Source organism: Mustela erminea, chromosome 3, assembly GCF_009829155.1.
Source record: "Mustela erminea isolate mMusErm1 chromosome 3, mMusErm1.Pri, whole genome shotgun sequence".
Taxonomy (NCBI): domain Eukaryota; kingdom Metazoa; phylum Chordata; class Mammalia; order Carnivora; family Mustelidae; genus Mustela; species Mustela erminea.
The window spans coordinates 155536405-155560972 of NC_045616.1; the positions used below are offsets into that span (position 1 = coordinate 155536405).

Here is a 24568-nt window from a genome sequence, read left to right on the forward strand (position 1 = left end):
ACTTACGAATTAAACCAGTTAGGGACGGCCCTTTGTGCCTTTTTCAGAGGAGGGTAAAGTACATGCAGGCGCTTCGGTTTGGCGGCGAGTAAGAGTAAAAATGGGACTTGCGTGTCTGTTCCTTTAAACTCTGCTTCTCTCAGGGAATTAGGCCATTGTAGGTCAGGATATTTCAGTCCATTCATTCTCCAGGAGGAAACTGCTGACGAGAAGAAATTCTGCTTCACTTTTCAGGAACACCATCAGGATGGCTTGCCGTCATAGCTTATTCATTGGGTCATCCTTTCAAATTATCATTTCTGCTGCAAACTTGAAGGTACAAGGGCTCTGGGATAATAAGAAGATTTTAGGTTTGACTGGTCCGCCCAGTTCCTTTAGTGAGGAAGCCAGCCACGTTCGGTAGGCCGAGACAAGCCATGTCTCCCCGGCCCTGTGCAGGGTGGTTTTATCTCGGAATCATTACCATCCTTATAGGGAGATCAGGTTTGGGAGCCGAGCGAGGCAGCTGGGTGATGCCGATAAGCCGATTAGCTCGACATATTGCTGCCATTTCATGTTATTCATTTGATTTTCTGCAGATTTCAACATTTCTGTGCAAAAAAAAAAAAATTCAAATATGGCTTTGCTAAAGCGAGTTCTGTTTGGATGTCGGTCGGGGCTCAATGTCGCCTGTTAATTTCTTTCAGCTGGGTCGCGGGCCTCGTACAGCAGCCAGCACGGCCACCTGGGCCCGGAGCTTCGGGCTCTGCAGTCCCCGGAGCACCACATAGACCCCATCTATGAGGACCGCGTCTACCAGAAGCCCCCTATGAGGAGTCTCAGCCAGAGCCAGGGGGACCCTCTGCCGCCAGCACACACGGGCACGTACCGCACGAGCACAGGTGTGTATTCAAGACACCTCTGGGTGGCCCGACCATAGGGGCGGGGACATGGGAGGCTGCTCGGGACCCCATGAAAGAGCTGTGTGTGTGTGTGTGTGTGTGTGTCCGTCCACATCCGTGCCCTCTCTGCTCACAAGCATATGGTCTGCTTCTATCACTAACGTCTGGGATGATAAAGAGAAACCAAGGACGACTCGTTTAGCTACCTGAAGATATTTTAAATGGAAGAAGTTTAATGAGGGCTGTATGCTTCTGTTGTCTAACAGGCACACTGAAAGAAAGAGTGCTGATGTTTTGTATGTCATCATCCACATATTTAATGAATTTAAGTACTGCAACAACGCCTCGTCATTACACAGGATATAAAAGTCATGTGCCTAAGGCATCTAAATGTTCTTTAACAATAGCCTCCCTAGCTGGCAAGCTTGGGGAAACCGTATTTACTAAAAATGAAGCATGTCTTGTAGGGCCAACTGAGAATTTACTTCGTAGACGCTATCAGGTGGAATCAGATGGAATTATTATTTAAAAGTTGAATATTGACAGTTGCCTATGATTCAATCAACCACAGGGCTCTCCTGGGTTAAATATATATTTTGAATTGAGCACAGCCACAGGCTGCGTGAAGAAAGGCAAGTGTTTTCCAGAATATGTAGCCATTTGCAAAATAACCAGTCAAATGTCATGATTAAATGTGCTAGAGAGCCTTCATCTAACTACAAAATTGATATAATTAAGATGTTGAGAACTACACTTATTACAAAGCCTCCCATGGCTAAGTAAACTTAGAAAATATGATGCTGCCGGTTTGCACACAGCAGAGCTCTGTCCCTCACTTCAAATGACCCGTATTACCCTGGAACAGGGCCCCAGGCATGGGAAAACTGAAGCTTTGCTCCAGAACTTGGCACACACCTCCCTGCATCTTCAGACTGTGGCAACTTCCAGTAACCACAAAGCAGAGCATAGCAATTTTGTTAACTGCATTATGATACTAAATTACACGTTTTGAAATTCAGGCCAACGAAGTTGCTTTTATGGTTGATTATTGATATGTACATTTCAGTGTTTTACTGCATCATAAGAAGAAAGGCACAAAATGCTTTCTTTCATTTTTGACATCATAAATGCCATCTAATGTTAATAATATGTATCTTGGTTCAGATGCAAAAGAATACCCATTTATTCTTCTGTCAGAATTCTCTCATCCTTTGGCCTGCTAGAACCACTCCTGTCTGAGGTTGGGCTGTTTTAATGTTGAGCTGGCCACATATTAGTAACAAAGGTGGTTTTATGTCCACGCACCCCTTACAAGAGACAGAGATAACCTCAGCGATGCTCAGTCTGTGATTTGCGAAGACACTGACCACAGAGGGGATTATGTTCATTTCTCTCTCCTGTATTCATAGGCTCTTAGAATTCTTTTCTTAATAAACTTGGGAGTTTTGCAAAAATTTGTCTACACTAAGAAAAAAAGTATTTCATTCTTCTATGTCCCATTAATGACATGGGATGTTCACACTTTAAAAACCAATTAAAACAAAAGAAAACTGGTGTTTTCTCTGAGCCCGGGGTCTGAAAACTCCAGCTCTGGGCCAAACCCGGCTGGACCTTCTGTCTGAATCCTGCTCATGGGCTAAGGGGCTAAAGATGATTACTACCTTGTTAAACGGTTTATGGATGAAAGACGGGTAATATCTTCTGAGGTGGAGAAGTTATAGGAAATGCAAATTGCAGCGTCTATAAATAAAGTTCCTGGAACGCAGCCACTCCCATTTGTGCCCGTATCATTTCTAGCTGCTTCCAGGCCATCACAGCTGAGGTGTAGTTGTGACAGAGACCATATGGTTGGTAAAGCTGAGAATGTTTACTCTCTGGAAAAGTTTGCCGACCCTTGCTCTAAGCCATCAGCAGAGCACGGCACTGAATGAAAGAACAAGGGCTTCATCCTTCCTATGAGGGAAGGCAGCAGGTCCTCTAAGCGTATCCGAGAAGATTTGTTCGCCCGAGTTTTCTCAGTAACAGTAATCTCTGCCCCAGCAGTGAGCTGCTGAGGTTATGACATCCGGATATCTAAGACCCCACCCCAGCCTGCCCTTTTGAACTTGAGGCATTTTTGAGGACATCTGCTGATTTATGTAATCATAGGGAAATTTCCAGAAATGCATGAATGGATGGGGTGACAGGTGGAGAGAAACCGCCTCTCTCCAGCTCCCAAGTATAAAGCCACAAGTTCTCTCTCTTCACCAGCTCAGGTTACTCACTGTTTCTACACTTAATGTATTTTATTTCACATCCTTACACTTTCTTAGCTAACCCCGCAACCCCAGAAACTCTCTCTATCAGAACCCAGAACCCACATGTTCGAGAATATGCTGTTAACATGGGGGTATACCCTTTCCTTGTAAATTACACAGGTCTTAGATAATATTATCAAATTATATTTAGTAAAAGTCAGAATTAACAGAATTAAATATTTAACAGAATTAAATATCAAGGAACTTTCTAAGATTGTTTTCCCGTATTCCACATCCAGTATTGTACACACCACACACTCGAGACCTCTGATGCAGAACTTTAAGAGGCTTCTGGGGCCAAAGCCGATACCCCGGTTTCTTTGGAGGAGAGGACAGGTTCTTACAGACCTGGTAGACTTGAAGTATTAAGGGCCACTGACTTCTGGCTCACATCCATGGCTGAGGTGGCTCGAGCCACCCGTCTCCTGTCTTAGCCCTTGGGTAGCAGGACACTGACTGGATTCTCTTCAGTTTGACCCCTCAAGCACTTTCAGATGATACCTCAAGGAGAGTAAGCCAAGGGGCTGAAGGTCGCTTGCTCTTGTTCAAGTCTTGTTCAAGACTCAGGAAGGAAGACAAATGGACTTGCCTAAAAAAATTAAGAAATTACAAGATGGCGCCATAATATGGAGCGGGCGAGACAGGAAGACAGAGCACAGAGCGTGGCGCTGCTTCCGGGAACTGTTCCACATTCTTTGAATGTGTTTACAGATCCTCAGAACCACCCCTTAAAGGAGGTACTGATAGGACGCTCACCTTACAGAACACGGAGGCAAGCAATACGGGGTCCTCTTCTCAAGGCCACACAGCTTATGTGGAGCCCGTCTTCAAACCTGCACATGCAGGCCGTCCTGCCCCGGGTCCTGGACTCTTAACAGCCATCTTGGTTGGAACTGTGTGTATTAAAGTCATCATTTAAAAAGAAAATGAATACCCATCCATGTTCATTGTGGTTTTTGTATCCTGTCAATCAAATAGTACCTGTTGAAGACTCACCATGTGCTAGATACACGGGCAGAGCCAAAGAAGCTTCTACTTACTCCTTGTCCTCAAGCCCATTCAGTCTCGTTCCGTCATGGAACATGGACATAAGGAAAATTAAATGGAAGGTAATATCTTACGGGTTAGAACATTCCAGATGAAGCTGAAGACAAAGTGTGAATAAAAACACTAAACAATACATAGTATCTTTTAATTCCCAGATAACCCATAACTCCTGGTTGTGCCTTAGGTAACCTCCCCACGCCCCACCCTGGCCCAAAGCCACGCTCCGCTGTTATCCGGCAGCAAGCAGAGGCTTGGCAGGTGCGCTTTCTTCATCCGCATCGGCCCTTGGTCATTCGGCGCCGCGGCTGTGCTCCCCGCTGGCTCTGGTTCCCGGGCACTGTTCTCGGCTCTATGGCCTCTCTCCTTTCCCTGCCCTGCCTGGCCCTGTGCTGACCCTATCCCTGCGTCTCCCTTACCCAAACACCATGAAGGCTGTCCTCAGTGATAGAGCTGGGAGACACGGGGAGATGGCTACTTGGAGACACTCGGGACACAGCTGCAGGCGTTGAAACTGAGACCTGTTAAAGCTTCCTAGTCTTCCCCGCCAAAGGGGGTGCACCGGGAGATGCCTTCGTTAGCTCTCCCCCCTCAGACTCAGCCCGCCACCGTCCTCATGCTTCCTCCTCTCTGCCTGCCTCCTCCTTGTCTCCTGGGCCGCCAGAGCAGCCACTCACCCCTGTTACTTACTGAAAGACCGATTCAAATCTCAGACACCAACTCATACAAAGACAACGATCCGCCTTTGGGTGTGCCGAAAGGCCCTCTGGGCTTTCTCAAACCAAAAAGCTACCTAACCACGTGGTGAGAGGTCTTACACACGTGTGCTTACGTACATGTGAGGGAATCGGGTGCTACATTCCTGCTTCGGGCCTCTCTTCTGCTCCAGCCTTTGGGAGGTGAAACATACAAACTTGGTCCAGTACTCAGCTGGAAATCTGTAGTACTTCATTCCGCAGAACGGGCAGGGCTGGGCCAGGGATCCTGGCCTCTGAAGAGGGTCTTCTGCTCCTGACACCGACACTTCATGCTTCTGCGCCCCCGGCCTTTGTGAGATGAGAAATACAGACCTTTTCTCCCACCTACCTCCAGCAGAAGGGAGCAGGCTTTGGGGGTGGCCCAGACATGCTCTGGTAGGAAGGCAGAGGGCACGCAGAGCCGCTGCCCGCATGCCTGAGGACAGGATTGAGAGAGAAGCCAGCGTCGCGGCCCCAGAGATCCAGCAGCCTCTGAGCAGGTAAAAGAGTCACTTCCTGAATCAGCAGCGTTATCGGCTCAGCGGGGCGCCCCAGAGAGCATCTCCTCACCAGACGTGACAGTCCCTCATTTCTTGAGGAGCCAGGAAATGAGGGAGGGGAGGCCACCATCAATGTCCCCTCCATGTGCAGGGAGGTGGAATTGTGTGAGCTACAGCAGAAAAGGCAGGCCAGTGAGCCCGATGGTGGCAGGAATATGCCCACTTGCTCTTGCGGGATCTCTACCCAGCATCTGACGCTTTACTTTCTGGCATGATGAAAATTTAAAGAGGCACACTTTTAACTTGGATGTCTGTTTAAATAAAACATACCTTTCATCTGGGATAAGACTTGTCAAAACTGGAGCTTATATAATAAGAGGCAGAGCCAGACAAGGAATATGGTATCTTCTTGAGCTTGCTGATGGTGGAGTCTATTAAGCAGAAACTAACATGAATTTTTGTTTCAAACTCGAACATACCAATAACTGTCAACTTAGGAGTCAGTGATTAATACAGATGCTTGACTCTGACACTCCCTTCCTCCCCCCAAAACCCATCTTTCTAACCTAATGAAAATGGCCAGTGTTTGCTGGACTGATAGTCACAGGAATTCACTTTGGGATGAATTGGTTTCTAAGTGAGTGGAGAAAACAAGCTTTCTGCGATGAACATGTCAGTTTGTTTTTAAGAAAGAACAATCAAAGGTATATTGCAAGGAGAAAATCTAAATATCTTTGAGGATGACAAATGCTACAACTGAAAAAGAAAAAGAAGAATGTGATGAAAAATTTGCACGTATGGAGAAGATATTTTTAAAAAACTGAATTTTCTGCAACAGCAGCCAGTGCTTCATAAAGTTACAGAGGCATTTCATAGACTCTTCCTATCCATAAAATTTTACTACTATTGTTCAGTAACATATAAACAACATTTTCCATGAAAATCATCATTAGGGTCCACAAAAACGTGGAATATTAGCATTTATTACTTCTTAAATGCTTTTACTTCAAACTGTAAAAATGATTGCATCCCCGTAGAGCAGTCAAATTAGATCCTCCAAAACCTCTTGTTTTTGTTTTGTTTTGTTTTGTTTTGCCTTTTTTTTTTTAAGTCTAGAAAGTCAGGGGCACGTTATTAGCCAATTGGAAATTTTTAATGAACCCAATGATAAATATCGTCTTAAAGCCAGGAGAAGCTTCCAGATGCTTTCTTGTATCAGGCCACCTAAAGTGTTGTACATAAAAAGTGTGATTGAGCTCAGCCGAAGGAAGGCATCGTGTTTGCCGTAGAAACTGTTCATTGGCAAAATCCAGAAACATCCACATCCACACCAATCATAATGATTCTGTAACCACCAAAAATTCTGCAACGCCTCTTCCCACAAAGGTGACCATTGATGAAGTTAAACGGTGGTGTTAATACTGAGATCTGAGTAATGTATAGAAGTGTTGATCACTGTATCATACACCTGACTCATCTAACACTGTATGTGACCTATAAATTGAAGTTAAAATGGTGTTAAATGAAGATAAAAAGATTCCGTTAAATTTACCCTGGACTATTTTCCCTCTGAGTTTAGCATGGGTCAGCTTGTGCACAGGGCAGAAAATTGGAAGATGTTCACAATCAGTCCTAGATAATAATACTGCTGGAGGTAGAGTGACTTGAGTGCCCGGGGCCCCTGAGTCCTAAAATAACAGACTTGAACTCTCCTTAAGAGAGTTCATGGCCAAGTTCTTGGACCTGTTGGACCTAAGCCATCCTCACTTTCTGAGCGTACTGAGGAAATACTGTTTAATTGGCTTATTGTGTGCTCATTTTCTATTTATATAATGAGTAGAAACATAATTTAGGTTTTCCTACCTCCGTATATGCAAATACACAGAAAAGCAAAGATAAGTAAGACAAAAACAAAAATTAGTGTTTTTTTTTTCTTTTTGGTTGAACCCTACCTTATATCCCCCCTAAGTTTCTTCATGTGCCAGATTCTTACATTTTATTTTGATTGTCAGTGAAGAATGGATGTAACCATCCATCATCATCAAAGTAGAAAGCCTGATGTATTAAGCAGCATCCTCGTCCCCTCTTTCAAGCGAATATAACAAATAAAACACCCCCCACCTTGTACAGTAGACCTTTATTTGTGTAGCTCTAAGGAAAACAGGTAATTTCGTGAACCGCATAGATGTCAGGTGAAGTATCAAGTCAGCTGCTGAAGAGGCTGCTTTTAAAATCTCCCCAAAGAGACCAGCAGCATGGTTCGGCGAGCGCTAAGAGCTTCTTGAGAGGAGAAGGGGCTGTTTGCAGAGCAGGTGGGAGGTGTTTAAAGAGCTGACGAAGCTCCTTCCACCTCAGTGGAAGATTCCGTGGAATTGAGCCATCCTGTAACATGGGTGAGCTGGCCAGCTGAGCTGTGAAGCTCAAATAAGAGAAAATGTGTAACCAGACAGAAATCCAGGAAGCGTCGTGTCCAGGGAAGTCTTTAATAATGTGGCCAGTATCTGCTTAGCCATACCAATGGATAGCAGTGGTTTGCTGAGCCACGCTCAGGGCACAAAGGGAGAATTTACTGTATAATGTTAAGTCATTTTCCTGTGTCACCCTTAAAAAAAAAAAAATATGACACTGTCTTGTTACATGACACATGGCTGGTCTGAGATCTCTTAGATTCGCGCACATTTTCAAGATGCTCCCATGACCTGCACTTGAATATGGGGCGGTTTTCTCCCCGTTTATACTGCCATTTTACGTTATTTTTGTTGCACTGATCAGTCTCTTCCTTTTTTTTTTTTTTTTTTAATTCAGCAGGACCAGTGTGAATTCTAATTTTATGTTTTTAAATTCTCATCAGGTATCCTGCTTAGAGTGACTTAAAAGTTTAACGTGTGGATTCAGGAATGATCCTTCGGTAGTGCCATTTATCAAGGACCACAAAGGCGATTGTGATTTTCTGTTAAGATCTTTTTGGAACTTGTTCACCCACCTTAGATTTCATAGTCCACCCTCTTTTTTGTTAATATAGTGATACCAGTGACGAAACTAAGATTCAAACTGCTTTAAAAATAATATAACAATAGGTATCCCTATTTTTTGATTTTTCTGGAAATGAACAAAGTTAGATTTTTCGGTGTAAAGAATTTTTCTCAATATTTTTCTGCCTTTCCCAGTAAATTCAACATAAGGAAGAAATGGTGAAAATTAACACTCATTTTTAACAATTCTTCAATATAATATTCATGTTAATTCCTGTTATAAACCCACTTCTCCTATGTGCCTCTAGCAGACACTTCCCTTAATTTTAAGCCTCTTATAAATCTTCTCACAACGCAAGTAGTTCATGAACTACTTGCCGTTTGAAAGTTTTAAGCCTCGGTCCAGTGTACAGTGGTGGCTAAAAGTATCAACTCTGGAAGCAGGGTGCGAGGGCTTGAATCCCTTCTCTAACTATATACGACACAAACTCGGGCAAGTTACATAATCGTTCCGTGCCTCAGTTTCCCATCTGTGAAGTGTGAATGACATGTTCACTCTCATATAGGGTTGTTGGAGGGAAAGAAGCCCTAGCAGGAGCTCTGCACTCTGATAGCCAGTAGCAAGGGTCTTCACCCCAGTACAGTGTGGACACTCTCTTTTTCTAATGTTAGCTGATTTCGACATTGTTGATAGTAAAAACAGCCAGAGCTCCTTTGTTCAACACTTTCTGCGCATGAGATGCTTAATGCCTCTCGTGTGTCTTTAAAGCAAATAATGGTCCCAGAGGCCGTTTTGCTCTCTTTGTGCCGTAGTTAGGAAGCTGGAGCTTACAAAACTCAATAACTCACTCATCCTATCCCAAGAATTGCCCAGAAGGCTTGGATGGGAACCCAATATGCTAACTACAGAAGCCTGACCCCAAATGGGCCGAAGGGAAGCACACAGACGAGCCTACCACTACTCATAAACTCACCTCCACCTTGTCTTTCTCCTCCTCTACTGGGATGTCGCCTTCCTGGTTTTGCTTGATAAACCGCATCTCACAGCCTGCTTTCCCATTTGAATCCAGTGTTCATAGAGCCTTTGCTGTTGGGAGTGTCTTTTTTGCAACTCTCATAATATTCTTTTTCGGTTTAAGGTCCCTTGAGAGTTTTTGGGCATGGCTAGTCAATTGGTTCTCCCTATCTATACTATTTTTTTAACAAGTACTTTTTTTCCCTAAGATTTCAATATTATTTCCTGATCTCTGCTGTGTTGTCCTCTTTTCCGGTTAATCGTACTTACTGAAGTAATGATCAGCACTTTCATATAGAAAAGGGTTTCTTTTCTGATATTAGGAACCATTTTTGGCAAGCTTGAATGTAGGTATTACTTTCCTGAAGGAAAAAAAAAAAAGCATTTATCTGGAAACTATCACGTGTATTTGGTTTTCCCCTTTTGCCCTGGATTTGCTGCCTAGCTTGTCACAACTCCTCTAGAAAATGAAATTTTATTTGCCCCTGTGCATTTGTTCTTCCAAAAGCAAGGTTATGCCTGGCCTAAATTCTCAGCCCCTGTCACTGTAATATAAAGTACGTTGTTCATAAATTTTTAAGACTTGAATTTTAATTACACATGTTTGTACTATTTTGGAGAAAATATAACTCTTCCAGAAATTGCAAATGAAGCAAGACACATTTTTTCTTTCCAAACTTAATGTTCATCGTCTCGTGTGATCATTTTGAAACCGAATCCATCAGGACCGTCTTCGTCATTTCGAAGACTGCTTCTCGGAATATATGTATATTTTTTGTTTAGAAAGTTTTTCCCGAGTATCCTTCTACACTTCACCTTGTGACAGTGGCTCGTCTCCTAATCTGGGTTATTGTAAGGTTAAGTATTTCTGTTTGTTGGCAATGAGAAGCCTTGACCTCTTCATTAAAACTCAGTTCTCAGCCTGAGAATGTTTTCCTCCAGTTCACCTTACAACCTTTTTGTTATTTGACACAGTTTCCTTAATTTCTTTTAAAAATTGTTTGCTCAGTGTGACATCATTTTGGATGTGTTTGATTTGGCATACATCCCCTAAAGTGACAGGGGACAAAATAAGCTTTACTGTCATCCTAAGCGTTCAGGAAGTCAGAGTTGAGAGGTTTGACTTATAATTGAAACCTTCTTCTATAACAGAGCCCCCATGGTGTAAACAGCTGCACGCAAACACTGGCTGCCTTTTGGCTGTCTTCTGGTCTGCGGTGCCAGGAAGCCATCGTACTGTCTAGGATCGGGCCTGGCTCGCCATTATTGCAACAATCCAAAACTGGTCACATGCCATTAACAAGAAAAACATCTTTCCCTTGTTTATGTGCATTACACCTTGATGTCAAATATTTTTGAGAATCAGATACAAAGAATGCCGTGAAACGAACTGGAGAGAATCCACGCAGCAAACAGAATTGAAGTGCAGTTTGGAAACTGGTCAAACTGACTTTAGCCACTGATGCACAAAATCTTCTCAAAACAATGCAGACGTTTTGAAAAGATGCACCTACTTCTGGAAAAGGCACGCCGGCTCCTTCGTTGGTCTGCGTTGCTGCTGGGCGGTTCTTTGCCTTCTCCAGCATGCCGGCCCTTCACGGAATCTGTTACCCTGACAGCTTGAGTCGAGGGAGAGGGCCGTGAACATCTCGGGGGAGCCGCTTTCCAGGAGCGAGAACAGTCCCGTGTTTAACGCCCCGGGACTAATTGTGGAAATGAGAGATTTGCCTCTCCCTCGCACCCTCCACCCCCATGCGTGTGGTTTTCTTTCCCTTTTATTCGGGAAAATTAACCACATTACTGAGTTTGTTTTACACTCTTAATAAAACTAATGTAACATCACCTGAACAATCACACTTCCTGCATTTTCTCCACTTGCACAACAAAGAACCATCTCTCCGTGACCCCTCGTAAAAGATTTCCAGGGATCCTCTGGGTTTGTGTCTTCCGCGGAGCTTACGTGTGAGATGAACAAAGCTTCTCTGGGGTGTTGGTCAACAGTGAACACACAGGGGTGCATCTTCCCGGCCGCCGAGAGGCTTCTATCTGGGACAGTGTGCTGGTGATCACGGTCCTGGATCACACTGAATGTATTGGTTCAAATATGACAGATTTTTTTTTTTATTCTTCCAAACCTTCCCCCCCCCCCTTTTTTATCTTATGTGTGTAATTTCCCCCCCTGCCTAGACCTGGTTAACCATTTCTGTGAGCAGGTCCTCAATTTTTTACTTTGTCCCTACTTTCCTGTCGTAGCCCCATCTTCCCCCGGTGTCGACTCCATCCCCTTGCAGCGCACAGGCAGCCAGCATGGTCCCCAGAACGCCGCCGCGGCCACCTTCCAGAGGGCCAGCTACGCCGCCGGCCCAGCCTCCAATTACGCCGACCCCTACCGACAGCTGCAGTATTGTCCCTCCGTCGAGTCTCCGTACAGCAAATCCGGCCCTGCCCTCCCGCCCGAAGGCACCTTGGCCAGATCCCCGTCCATCGATAGCATTCAGAAAGATCCCAGGTGGGTACCAAACCTTTTCTTTTCCCGACCGTGATGCCTAAAGCGCTTGTCCAGCCTGGTACTGTTCCGGCGTTATTTCATTGACGTCCCATTGTGGCCTTTGGGTCACTGGCTGAGCGCGTGAAAGTGTTGACGCCTTATAAGGTTATAGAACGTTGGGTTCTATAATCTTTGGTTTGGTCTGGAGTAGGGGCATGGATCGTGGACCTCTAGTATCTTCTGTGGCCCTTTGGTCGGAGCATCAGCAGGTGCCGGAGATAGGAGCTCTTTGAGAAGATGGGGTGCGGTTCTCTTGTGTAGAGTGAAGATCGAGGATTGGGGGCTTACGTCACCTGACTTCAGGTGGCACCGTCTGGGCGCTCGCTTGTCCCAGCAGGACCACGCTTTGTCCCCGTGCATGTGTGTTTCCCGGTATCTGAGTGTCAAGTGGTCCATCTTCCAGGTTATACCGAAAATGGAAAGTTTAGAAAATCCGATTACCTGTATTCTTCTATGTCTGAAAGTAAACGTGAGGTTGAAGGAGTTTGGGTGTTGATAAAAACTTGGGCCGAATGTGTCAAAGAAATTCTTCTCACCGGGCTGTGTTTCTCTTGGCTTGCTTTTCTCCCGCAGGGGTGAGAAATTTAACGGCGCTCTGCTCGTGAAGTTGGAATTGGTTAAATGATGTTTTATTCATAGCCATTTGATTTATGCTGATAGAGTCCCATAAATATATATCTGCATCTGTGAATATTATACACATGTCAGATTTTTGGTATTTCTTTATAGCCGGGCATGTCACTTGGCTCTGGTAGGATACTTAAAATTCGTCTCAAGGAATTTTCTCTGATAGAGCACACGAGTATGTGTATATTGTATTGGGTTTCATAGATTATTTTGTGAAAAGAAATCCCTCCTACAAACATAAAAGGCTGAATGGGACCGTTTTATGGTTGGTGTTTTTTTTTTGTTTTGTTTTGTTTTGTTTTGTTTTTGAGATAGCTACTTCAGCATTATTCAAACTGGCTTGGAGGGTCCGTGTTACATACTATATTCGGTGAAACCTCCATTATTATAAAAATAAATTGTAGCAAATACTCAATCTTAACTCCTGGAAATAAGAAGCATACCTGCATTTACATTGTGTAGTATCTGCTTATCCAGGTTTTTCAGTTTCAAAGGTCCTGAAGTCTGCCCCAAATCCTTAAGTACTTTCGGCTCATGTGGATAGAATGTTCTTCAGATAACACCTCAGCAGTCTATTTTTAAGTAATTTTTCTCTACATGCTCCTGGAAACCTATAGAAATAAAGGAATAGGAAACACAGAAATCGCTAAATAGAAAAATACATAATGAAATTGGCCTTGTTGTATTTAACATTTTCTGTTTAAATGAGGACAAACATTTTATCTCCGATGGAAAGGTTTTACATTTTCCTATTAGGGGAATTTGGTTTAATAAGAGGCCAAATTTATTTGTTTCTCAAGCCACAGCTCAGTGTCTTTATTTTGTACTGTATATTAAGTGCATTTTATTTTATTAAATGCTGTATCCTTCCCATTTCATATTACTTTCATTTTGGTAACTTTTTTTCTTCTTTTAGTGAATTGTCATAGCTCTCTTACCTTTTTAAGTTACAGATTATAACAATTATACTTACTGCGTGCCTACTATCAAACAAAACAGGATAACCAGTAAAAAATGTTACCATAAATAAGAGAATATTGGCTATTACTTCTTTGTATGTGCAAAATGTATATGCAGGTCGTTGCACTATATGAATTACAAATTCATTCTTGTTTTCAGGAACGCTAGTCATTAGCCTTAAATATGTGTTAAATCTGAAAAAAAGAATCATACCACCATCTTAAGCTCAGAAATATCAACAAAAGGGAACCATATCTGTACAACCAGAGCTGTTGTGGTTCTGTTGTGACTTAATTAGTGCAAAAGGAACTAATCATCCAGCATCACACAAAATGGATGGGGTTTAAAATAAAATAAAGCCATAAGAGTTGTCTTAAAATAGGGGAATATGCCAACCTGTTCAGGTTTAATTGACAAACATTTCAAATCTAAAATTCAAGTCCAAAATCTAATGCTTCTTTTACGAGAAGATTTTTGTGTCTTCCATTGGATAATGAATTTTGATTGTTATGAGGTGACCAATACCAGAGCTAATAGGTTTAACCTCTGGGGTTCAAAATTGTTTATTTTAGCATTAGGACTTATGATTTACACTTTTACAGTCTTTACGCTTCTTTCAAGCTTCCGATTTTAAAGAGAATTTGTTGTTTTATTTATCATTAAATACCAGACCATCTAAGCCTCTGCTATTTCGAACATATGTTTCTAGCACATTGTAATTCTCAAAGTACCTTTACTTACCTCTTTGATGTAATTCTCCTTTGAGGAAGGAAGTGGATAGGTTTCGTGATTTAAATAAACGGAGAACCCTCGTGGCAAATGGCATTGGCGATCACGCTGCCAGCAGGTGGGTGTGCGGGCGAGAACCCGCACTCTTAGGACACAGCACCATGCATTGGCATGAACAGTTTCATTTTTTTTATTAAAAAAAAAAAAAGGAAAATGAAGGAATAGACTCCCATCTTTTTAAAATATTATTTTTTTTTTTCAGAGGGTGAGTGAATGATGGTATGGGCGTGTGTAGGAGTTTGGAGTGATAAAGGAAATGGTACAGGTTGCCTAAATCTCTCTCCTTGCTCTGCTAATTGCTTATTGGGTCTGGGTTCTTTGTCTTATTTTTGATTTCTTTGACTTTCTTTGCTAATACCCGCCTTATACATCTTACTGCAGACCTGTGTGTTTTCTCTATGGAAGAATTTTAGTATTACTTGATGAGAAGTTTTCTAGAAAGTAGTGTCTTTTAACATAAGATTTTGAGATCAAGATAACCGCATTTCAGGGGCGCCTGGGTGACTCAGTTGTTAAGCATCTGCCTTCGGCTCAGGTCGTGATCCCAGGGTCCTGGGATCAAGCCCCACATCAGGCTCCCTGCTAGACGGGATGCCTGCTTCCCCCTCTCCCAGTCCCCCTGCTTCTGTTCCCTCTCTCACTGTGTCTCTTTCTGTCAAATAAATATATAAAATTAAGTTAAAAAAAGATAACCCCATTTCAGTCATTAGACTTGAAACAAGAGACTTCATTAGCTCTTAATTCATCTAGGCCACAAGATGTAAAAAATTGATTCTAAAAGCTTGGATTTTTCCTCGCTTGCTTGCCTCAGTCATATACTGTGGCAAAACTTAGGTCTTTTTGCTTTTAGGCTGCCCCCATGGTGTGCTCCAAGAAAGAATGCACAGATACCTTTTTATGCAGAGATGATAAAATCTAATTTCCTTTTTAAAGTCAGCCACGACTGAGGAAATTTCCATATGTATACATATATATATAAATTTTGCAACATTTGTCAAGAAGTTTTTATTTTTGAATTACATGTTATTTTCCATGAAATGTGAATTTCCTAAGCATTGTTGACACAGCTAATATATTTTCAATGCTCTACCAAATGCTGAATTTTCTCAGCTATTGTTATTAGACATCTAGGTCACATATAAATCTTAACATCGATTTCGGCTCAGGTCATGATATCAGGGTCCTGGAATCGAGCCCTGCACTGAGTTCTATGCTCTGCACAGAATGTATTTGGGATTCTCTCTCTCTCTCTGCTGCTCCCTGTGCCCCTCCTCATCCTGGCACACGCCTTCTCTCTACATAAGTAAGTAAATAAATAAAATCTTAAAAAAATAAAAATAAAAAAATGAAAGTACTATAAATGTGCTTGTCTATGAAAGGAAAGTTAGGACTTAGACATTCACTGACAGAACTTAATGTAGGTTGTGGATCGCAACAGGAATAGCGTCTCTTAATCCTGTTCAATTCATCACGTTCCAAGATGACTGTAGCTCCTGATGTATACCATCCCTAGCGATTCTGCAAATGTGCTAGAAGGATCCGACTGATTATACACATGTTTTAAAGTTAAACTCCATCTTCTCTGTGTTATTCAACGTAGCAGAGATACACATCTTCAGTGCCAAGCTGGGGCCCAGATTTGTAACCGCCTTTCTGTTGATGCCATCAGATTGGTAGTCCATAGAATCTTTTGTTTCAAGTCACAATATTTGAACAATAATATTAAAATATGCATTTTCTAAGGAATTGCCTAATTGCATTTTGACTCTATTTTATCGGTTAATTTAAGATGTTACTGAAGTTATTTTACTATTGGGTGTTGTATTAGTAAATGTTATTAAATAAGCCTGCTTATAAATATCTCGTCAGTGGGTAAGCCTAGATTAAGACTGTTTTCCAGATACCGTCTCTCCATTACCCATTACGAAACCAAACATACAGGAAACAAAATATACCACAACAATGTTTTATAAAAGGTGAAGATTTGAAAAATATTTTTTAAAACTTTCTTAAAGTTTAAAGCATTATTATGTAACGGAAGCAATATGGCCGAAGTGTTTCTAGTGAAGCAGTTACCTGGTTTTTTCATTGTCCAGTTCTCCTGAATGGTGAGATCTCTGGGGAGCTCAGTTTTCACTTTGACTGCTCTGTAATCTTTCATCTAACCGGGGGAAAATGCAGGATTCACAAGTCCAAGACCATCAGAGGGTAAAGAGCACTTGGAAGCCATTTGCTCAGTGAGACTAAAAGCAAGCTTATCAGCTGGCCTGAATGCCTCTCGCCACAGGCCACTCACCATGTCTTGAAAGCATCTTATTAATTCTTTGAGGAACTCGAGCCTTGTAAATTAATTTTATATTGACATAAAATCGGCACCTCTTCTAAGCTCACACCCTGATCTTCTTCCTGACCTTGGAAATCATGTGAGAATACGCCTACCCCTTTTCTCCAGGACACCCCTCGAGGCCAGTTCCAGCCCCTCTGCAGGACCCAGGCCTGCTGTCCCTGTGCTCATTGTGTCTCCTCCCTGAGCAGTCATTTCCGGGACCCTCGTCGGGGAGTCGTGCAGTGGCCTTGCTGGTCGGCTCCTGCGTCCCCAGAAGTGCAGGAAGGGAGCGAGGGTTCCCTCGGGGCAACCTAGGCTCCTACTACGTTTCCTTGGGAGTGAGATGAGAATGATGTTGGTGGCCGTGACGACGATAACCATGATTTTAAAAATAAGCAATATATTTTATACACAACATTAAACATTTTTTGAATATTTATTTGATTTTATTTAAGTTTTTGTTTAAAATTCCAGTTAGTTTGTTTACATTCCAGTTAGTTAACACACAGGGCACTATTAGCTTCCGGTGTGCATTATGGTGACTCGGCACTTCCGGGCGTCACCCAGGGCTCATCACAAGCGCCCTCCTTTGTCCCCGTCACCTATTTGCTGCCTCCCCCCATCCGCCTCCCTTTTGGTAACCATCTGTTTGTTCTGTATAGTTAAGAATCGGTTTCTTGGTTTGCCTCTCTCTCTTTTTTCTCCTTTGCTCATTTCCTTTGTTTCTTGAGTTCCATATATGACTGAGATGTGGTATTTTTCTTTCTCTAACTCACTTCTTTTTCTTTGTAGTATACTCTCTAGCTGTATCCATGTCCTTGCAAATGCCAAGGTTTCACTTTTTATGGCTGAGTAATATTCCATTGCATATACATACACCACATCTTTTTGATGAATGGTCATAATTGATGGACACTTGGGCTGCTTCCATAACTTGGCTATTGGTGATAATCCTGCTGTAAACATCAGGGTGCATGTATCCCTTTGAATTTGTATTTTTGTATTCTTTGGCTAAATACCCAGCAGTGCAATTGCCGGATCATGGGGTAACTCAATTTTTAACTTTTTGAGGAACCTCCATACTGTTTTCCACAGTGGCTGCACCAGCTTGCATTCCCACCAACAGTGTAAGAGGGTTCCACTTTCTCCACATCCTCGCCAACACCTGTCGTTTTTTGTGTTGCTGATTTTAGTCTTTCAGACTGGTGGGAGGTGACAGCTCATTGCATGTTTGATTTGCATTTTCCTGATGCTCAGTGCTGTGTAGCATGTTTCCATGTGTCTGTTGGCCATCTGGATGTCTTCTTTGAAGAAATGTCTGTTCATGTCTTCTGCCATTTTATATTGGATTATTTGTTTTTTGGGTGTTAAGTTTTATAAATTCCTTATGTATTTTGTATACTAGCCCTTTATCAGATATGTCACTTGCAGATATCTTCTCCAGTTCTTCAGGTTTTGTATTTGGGTTTTGTCAATCATTTCCTTCACTAGGCAAAGGCTTTCTATTTGGCTGAATTTCCGATAGTTTACTTTTGGTTTTGTTTCTCTTGTATCAGGAGACATAGCTAGAATAAAGTTGCTATGGCCAGTGCCAGAGAAGTTGCTGCTCTCATCTAGAAGTTGTGTTCTCATATAGGATTTTTATGGTTTTAGATCTCACATTTAGGTTTTTAATCCATTTTGAATTTATTTGTATGTATGGTGTAAGAGTGCTCCAGTTTCATTCCTCTGCGTGTTGCTGTCTGATTTTCCCAACACCATTTGTTGAAGAGACTGTCTTTTTCCCATTGCGTATCCTTTCCTGCTTTATTGAAGATTAATTGACTGTAAAACAACATTAAACTTTTTAAACACTCATTATTTAATCTAATTATCCCTAAATCCCTATGATATGAATCTTTATAGTGCCCATTCTACATATAAGGAAACTAAGGCTCAGAGAGCTAGAAAATGAATTCAGGCCTGTCCGAATTCAAACCCTATGTTTATAACTTCCATGAATATTGATATCAGTATTAACTTTACAATGAAATAAAATGCAGTCTTTTCACCTGTGAATTCTGCAAAGCTATGAATTAATGATACTTAACCTTGAATTTTTAATTTTCTTTTTAACTTAACTGAGGGCTTTACTTTTACTTCTTGTTGGGTGATTACATTATTCGATACTTCAGAAATCTCTGGGTCCCAATTTTGTTACACAGTATAACTACTATAATGCACTGCTCCATGGCCCTTGGAAGTAAGGAAGACACACATGTATGTCCTCAGCAAGGTTTTATTAAGACACGGCTGGAGCTGGCCCAAGGGGAGAACCTTGTAGCTCTCATTCCTTGGACCCCTCCCTCCACGTCTATCGGAAGGCACCTGTGCTCTAGGTGACTTTCCAGTGATCCATTCTAGGATCCATCCCGTAGTCACCCATCCATTCTAAGATGAGCTCTGGAGGTGTAGGGACAGCATGAAAACAGCTTCATTTTTTAAGGAGCTTTCAAAGTTACACGAGAGAGAAAGGCATATCTAGAAATGACTGCAATGCCCTGGGTAAATAAGACAGACACAATTAGAGAAGCGTGTTGGAGAAACTGAGTGTTTGGCACAAACCTTGAGCAAGAGGTGATATTTACATAAATGTGGTAGGAAGTTTTGAGACAGAGATAAGAGTTGGAAAGGAAAGGGGGCTGCTGATGATGGAGGGGCAGGGCCCATTTGAAGCTCTCAGGCCGTGGGTGGGTTGGGGGTATAGAGGCTCCGGTAAGAAACTATCTCTGAGTATTACCATCCACCCTCCCAATCAGAATGGAAAATTTGCTTGCATCCCCAATGTGGATTTGTTCCTTAGAAACTATAAATACAATGTATGAATTTCCCGTGGCTGCCTTCACAAATTTGTCACAAACGGAGTGCTCGCACCAACAAAAACTCATTCTCTCGTGGTTCTCGAGGGCAAAAGTCCAAAACCAAGGTGTTGGCATGGACCCCAGGCCCCAGGGGACAGTCTAGCAACTTGCAGACCTGGCTGTCCCCTGGGTCGGGGCAGCATCCCTCCATCTCTGTCCAGTCCTCACACCCGGTCTCCTCTCTCTCCCGGCCTCCTCTCCATGTCCTGTAATGACGCCCGTCATCGTGTTCATCGTCACCAACGCAGCGTGGCCTCTGCTTCCTTATATCCACCAAAACCCCGTTCTCAGAGAAAGTCACCTTCTGAGCTTCCACAGAGACATGGATTCTGGGGGGCCGGGGAGGGACCTTCTTCAACGAATGACACGTGCTTTCGTGCACACTTACACTCTTTACCCTCTACAATAGTTGTACGCCAAAGCTAGAACTTAAGACAGGCTATGTTAAAGGTAAAACAGAATTTTTTTGGGTTGGCTCATGGTCTTCATCAGAAAGACCCTTTCTTCGGAAAGAGCAATATGGCCGGATGTGGAAGGTCTGAGTGTGTCACCTCTGCTGTCACGGCTTCAGATGGTGGGTGTTCACCGCTGCAGGAGTAGAGATGGGTGAGCCGAGCTCTTTTCTTGGCTTTGGGGCATGCTTGAGTGCCATGTTGTGAGAGCTGTTTTCAAGCCAGATAATATCATCCAAAACTTCACTTGGGCCAACACACCCCAACAGCTGCAGAGGGGCCCTGGGTGTGGGGCTCCTTTTAAGAAGGAAACCACCCACTCTCCTCCTGGGTAAAGCACAGCCCACACAGGGAAAGGGATTTGCAGCAAGTTGCCATTCTGGGAGTGACGCTCATGGGTTCTGCCCTTAGCATCCTTGTAGGTAAAACAGAAATAACAAAAGTGCCTTCCTCATAAAGCTGTGAGGTAAGATGTGTTGACTCTAGCACCTTTGGAATCATTCCTCATATGGGGAGGGGCCCATGGTCAGCTGCCTCAGTAAGGCAGACTTCCTGCCTCAGCCCCCAGCCCCCCCCCCCGGGCCCTCTGTCCCCCACCCCCGTCATCAGGACATCAGAAGATGGAAACATGGTGGAGGGCAGAGAGACGGGCTGTCTGGTTGGAAGGACGGGGGAGGCCCAGGAGCTGGGAGGCCAGGCTGGAAGGGGTCCGGTGAGCCCAGAGCCAGGCGGCTAGGAGTAATTGAGAGCCCGGCCCTTGTAGCAGGAAACAGAATTGGAAGATGGGAGGGCAGATTCCACTGCAGAAGGATTTTTTTTGTTTGTTTATTTTACAAAAGTCTCCTTTTCGGGATCCCTTTTATCAGTTTAAAGGAAAGCAATGTTCCCGCACAGTACTTGGCGTGTGCCAGTATTGATTTTCCCACCGCCCAGAATACTCATTTTGCCTCCTGTCTTAAAAACCACTTGTAGAAGTTAACAGCTGCATTTTTACAACAGCAGCTCATTTCTAGTACCGCACCCCTACCTCGTTTATACCGAAGCACCTTCCGGCCAGGGCCCTCCGTGACACTGCGCGGTAAAGAGGGATGAAACACCGGCAGTCGTGACCAACGAGCAGCTGTGCCCAGAGTACTAACGAGTTCATCCTTAACAGAGAGCTCATCAGTTGTGGTGGCGGAAGTCTGTTTCGTGCTTTTCTGGCGTACAGGCTTGACTCTTGAGAACCAACCGCTTCTTTCCTCTCCCTCCACGTGCTTTTGGTGAAACAGACTCTGCCCCAAGTTCAAGGATCAGCAGGCAGCCGACACCCTGCCATGAGAGCTGACCACCTGTGGGGCCCCACCCAGTAGCCAGGCCTCCGGGTGTATGAGAGTCTGGGAAACCCATCTCTCTAAAGCAGCCCACATGCGTTCTGGAGGTCCCTTCCTCGTTTGGGTCAAAAAGCCAAACCCAAGCTAGCTAGAGCCAGCAAATGGGAATGAAAGCTATTATATATATTCTTCTCTGTGAAGTTTTCTGCCGCCCCCTCCCCCCGCCCCCTGGCCCCTGGCCAGTCTCTCTGGAGCTGGCTCTGATGGGAAGAGCCCCGACCCATTAAGAGAAACCAAGAGATGAGAGTGATGGAGTTAGCCCAGTTAGTCAGTCATTTCTCAAGGACTATCATCCTCTGCTCTGGGGAGGGTACTGGTACTCCCAGTTATGCTGGATAGATTATGGGTCTGGGTACACATGGATTCTGTGTATGTCTGTAGATACAGGTAGATAAAGTTTATGTGTGTATACACATACACACATAGGACATGTGTATATGTACAAATTATCTGTTTATTGGCTCTGCACATATCTATCCAGAGATAAGACTAACAGAATTTCCATAAGCATACACCATTGTTACTGTGACAAAAGACACACAATAACAAGGAACTGATTTTCCTTCCTATCTATCCGTCGTGGGTCTGCTCTCTCGGTCCCAGGCTTTGCTATTATTTTGTTTTACCACTTTTTTTTAAGTCATTCTAAAAATATTCCATTCTTTGGAATATCATATCCCATTCTTCAGAACCGATGGAATGGAATATGCCATTGATAGTCCATTGTTGATATCAATGTCGATAGAGTATTAAAAATGGAAACTATAAATTCACAGAACCAGAGAAACTCAAGATTGTTTCTTTTGCCGAAATATGGATCCATCAGAGTAGCTATAAGAACCTTGAAAAATGCATTCTGGTTGTTTGTGTATGTATGTAATAGGCATGCATGAGGCTAAGCTCAACCTTTTGGAATTACTCATCATTTAAAGTGCTCTGTGCTTCTCAGAGAACTCAACTCATTCTTGTGTGTGTGTGTGTACTTTTTAAATTTTTTTATGAACATATAATGTATTTTTAGCCCCAGGAGTACAGGTTTGTGAATCGCCAGGTTTACACACTTCACAGCACTCACCATAGCACACACCCCACCAAAGTCCATAACCCCACCTCCCTCTCCCAACCCCCCTCCCCCCAGCAACCCTCAGTTTGTTTTGTGAGATTAAGAGTCACTTATGGTTTGTCTCCCTCCTGATCCCATCTTGTTTCATTTATTCTTTTCCTACCCCCCAAGCCCCGCATGTTGCATCTCCACTTCCTCATATCAGGGAGATCATATGATAGTTGTCTTTCTCTGATTGACTTATTTTGCTAAGTGTATACCCTCTAGTTCCATCCATGTTGTCGCAAATGGCAAGATTTCATTTCTTCTAATGGCTGCATAGTATTCCATTGTAGATATTTACCACATCTTCTTTATCCACTCATCTGTTGATGGACATCTAGGTTCTTTCCATAGTTTGGCTATTGTGGACATTGCTGCTATAAACATTCAGGTGCATGTGCCCCTTCGGATCACTGCGTTTGTATCTTTAGTGTAAATATCCAGTAGTGCAATTGCGGGGTCATGGGGTAGCTCTATTTTCAACTTTTTTGAGGAACCTCCATGGTATTTTCCAGAGTGGTTGCACCAGCTTGCATTCCCACCAACAGTGTAGGAGGGTTCCCCTTTCTCCGCATCCTCGTCAACATCTGGCCTTTCCTGACTTGTTAATTTTAGCCATTCTGACTGGTGTGAGGTGGTATCTCTTTGTGGTTTTGATTTGTATTTCCCTGATGCCGAGGGATGTGGAGCAATTTTTCATGTGTCTGTTGGCCATCTGGATGTCTTCTTTGCAGAAATGTCTGTTCAAGTCCTCTGCCCATTTCTTGATTTCTTGTTCTTTGGGTGTTGAGTTTGCTAAGCTCTTTATAGATTTTGGATGCTAGTCCTTTATCTGATATGTCATTTGCAAATATCTTCTCCCATTCTCTCAGTTGTCTTTTGGTTTTGTTAACTGTTTCTTTTGCTGTGCAAAAGCTTTTGATCTTGATGAAGTCCCAGTAGTTCATTTTTGCCCTTGCTTCCCTTGCCTTTGGTGATGTTCCTAGGAAGAAGTTGCTGCGGCTGAAGTCAGAGAGGTTGCTGCCTGTGTTCTCCTCAAGAATTTTGATGGATTCCTTTCTCACATTGAGATCCTTCATCCATTTTGAGTCTGTTTTCATGTGTGGTGTAAGGAAATGGTCCAGTTTCATTTTTCTGCAAGTGGCTGTCCAATTTTCCCAACACCATTTGTTGAAGAGGTTGTCTTTTTTCCATTGGACTTTCTTTCCTGATTTGTCAAAGATTAGTTGACCATAGAGTTGAGGGTCTATTTCTGGGCTCTCTATTATGTTCCATGGATCTATGTGTCTGTTTTTGTGCCAGTACCATACTGTCTTGATGATGACAGCTTTGTAATAGAGCTTGAAGTCCGGAATTGTGATGCCACCAACTTTGGCTTTCTTTTTCAATATTCCTTTGGCTATTCGAGGTCTTTTCTGGTTCCATATAAATTTTAGCATTATTTGTTCCATTTCTTTGAAAAAAAAATGGGTGGGATTTTGATAGGGATTGCATTAAATGTGTAGATTGCTTTAGGTAGCATAGACATTTTCACAATATTTGTTCTTCCAATCCATGAGCATGAAACATTTTTCCATTTCTTTGTGTCTTCCTCAATTTCTTTCATGAGTACTTTATAGTTTTCTGAGTATAGATTCTTTGCCTCTTTGGTTAGGTTCATTCCTAGGTATCTTATGGTTTTGGGTACAATTGTAAATGGGATTGACTCCTTAATGTCTCTTTCTTCTGTCTTGTTGTTGGTGTAAAGAAATGCAACTGATTTATGTGCATTGATTTTATATACTGACACTTTACTGAGTTCCTGTATGAGTTCTAGCAGTTTTGGAGTGGAGTCATTTGGGTTTTCGACATATAGTATCATATCATCTGCAAAGAGTGATAGTTTGACTTCTTTGCCGATTTGGATGCCTTTGATTTCTTTTTGTTGTCTGATTGCTGAGGCTAGAACTTCTATTACTATGTTGAATAACAGTGGTGATAAAGGACATCCCTGCTGTGTTCCTGACCTTAGCGGAAAAGCTTTCAGTTTTTCTCCATTGAGA

General features: G+C 42.9%; 1 protein-coding gene across 4 annotated transcripts in view; it reads left to right on the forward strand.

Moving 5' to 3' along the window:
- The window catches only part of CTNND2 (catenin delta 2), a 901368-nt gene that overhangs the window by 545423 nt on the left and 331377 nt on the right, over nt 1-24568 (forward strand). For all 4 annotated transcript variants that reach the window (XM_032337744.1, XM_032337745.1, XM_032337748.1 and 1 more), the window contains 2 exons: nt 687-881; nt 11700-11955. In XM_032337744.1, the coding sequence (XP_032193635.1) occupies nt 687-881; nt 11700-11955 (451 nt within the window). The remainder of the gene's footprint in view (nt 1-686; nt 882-11699; nt 11956-24568) is intronic.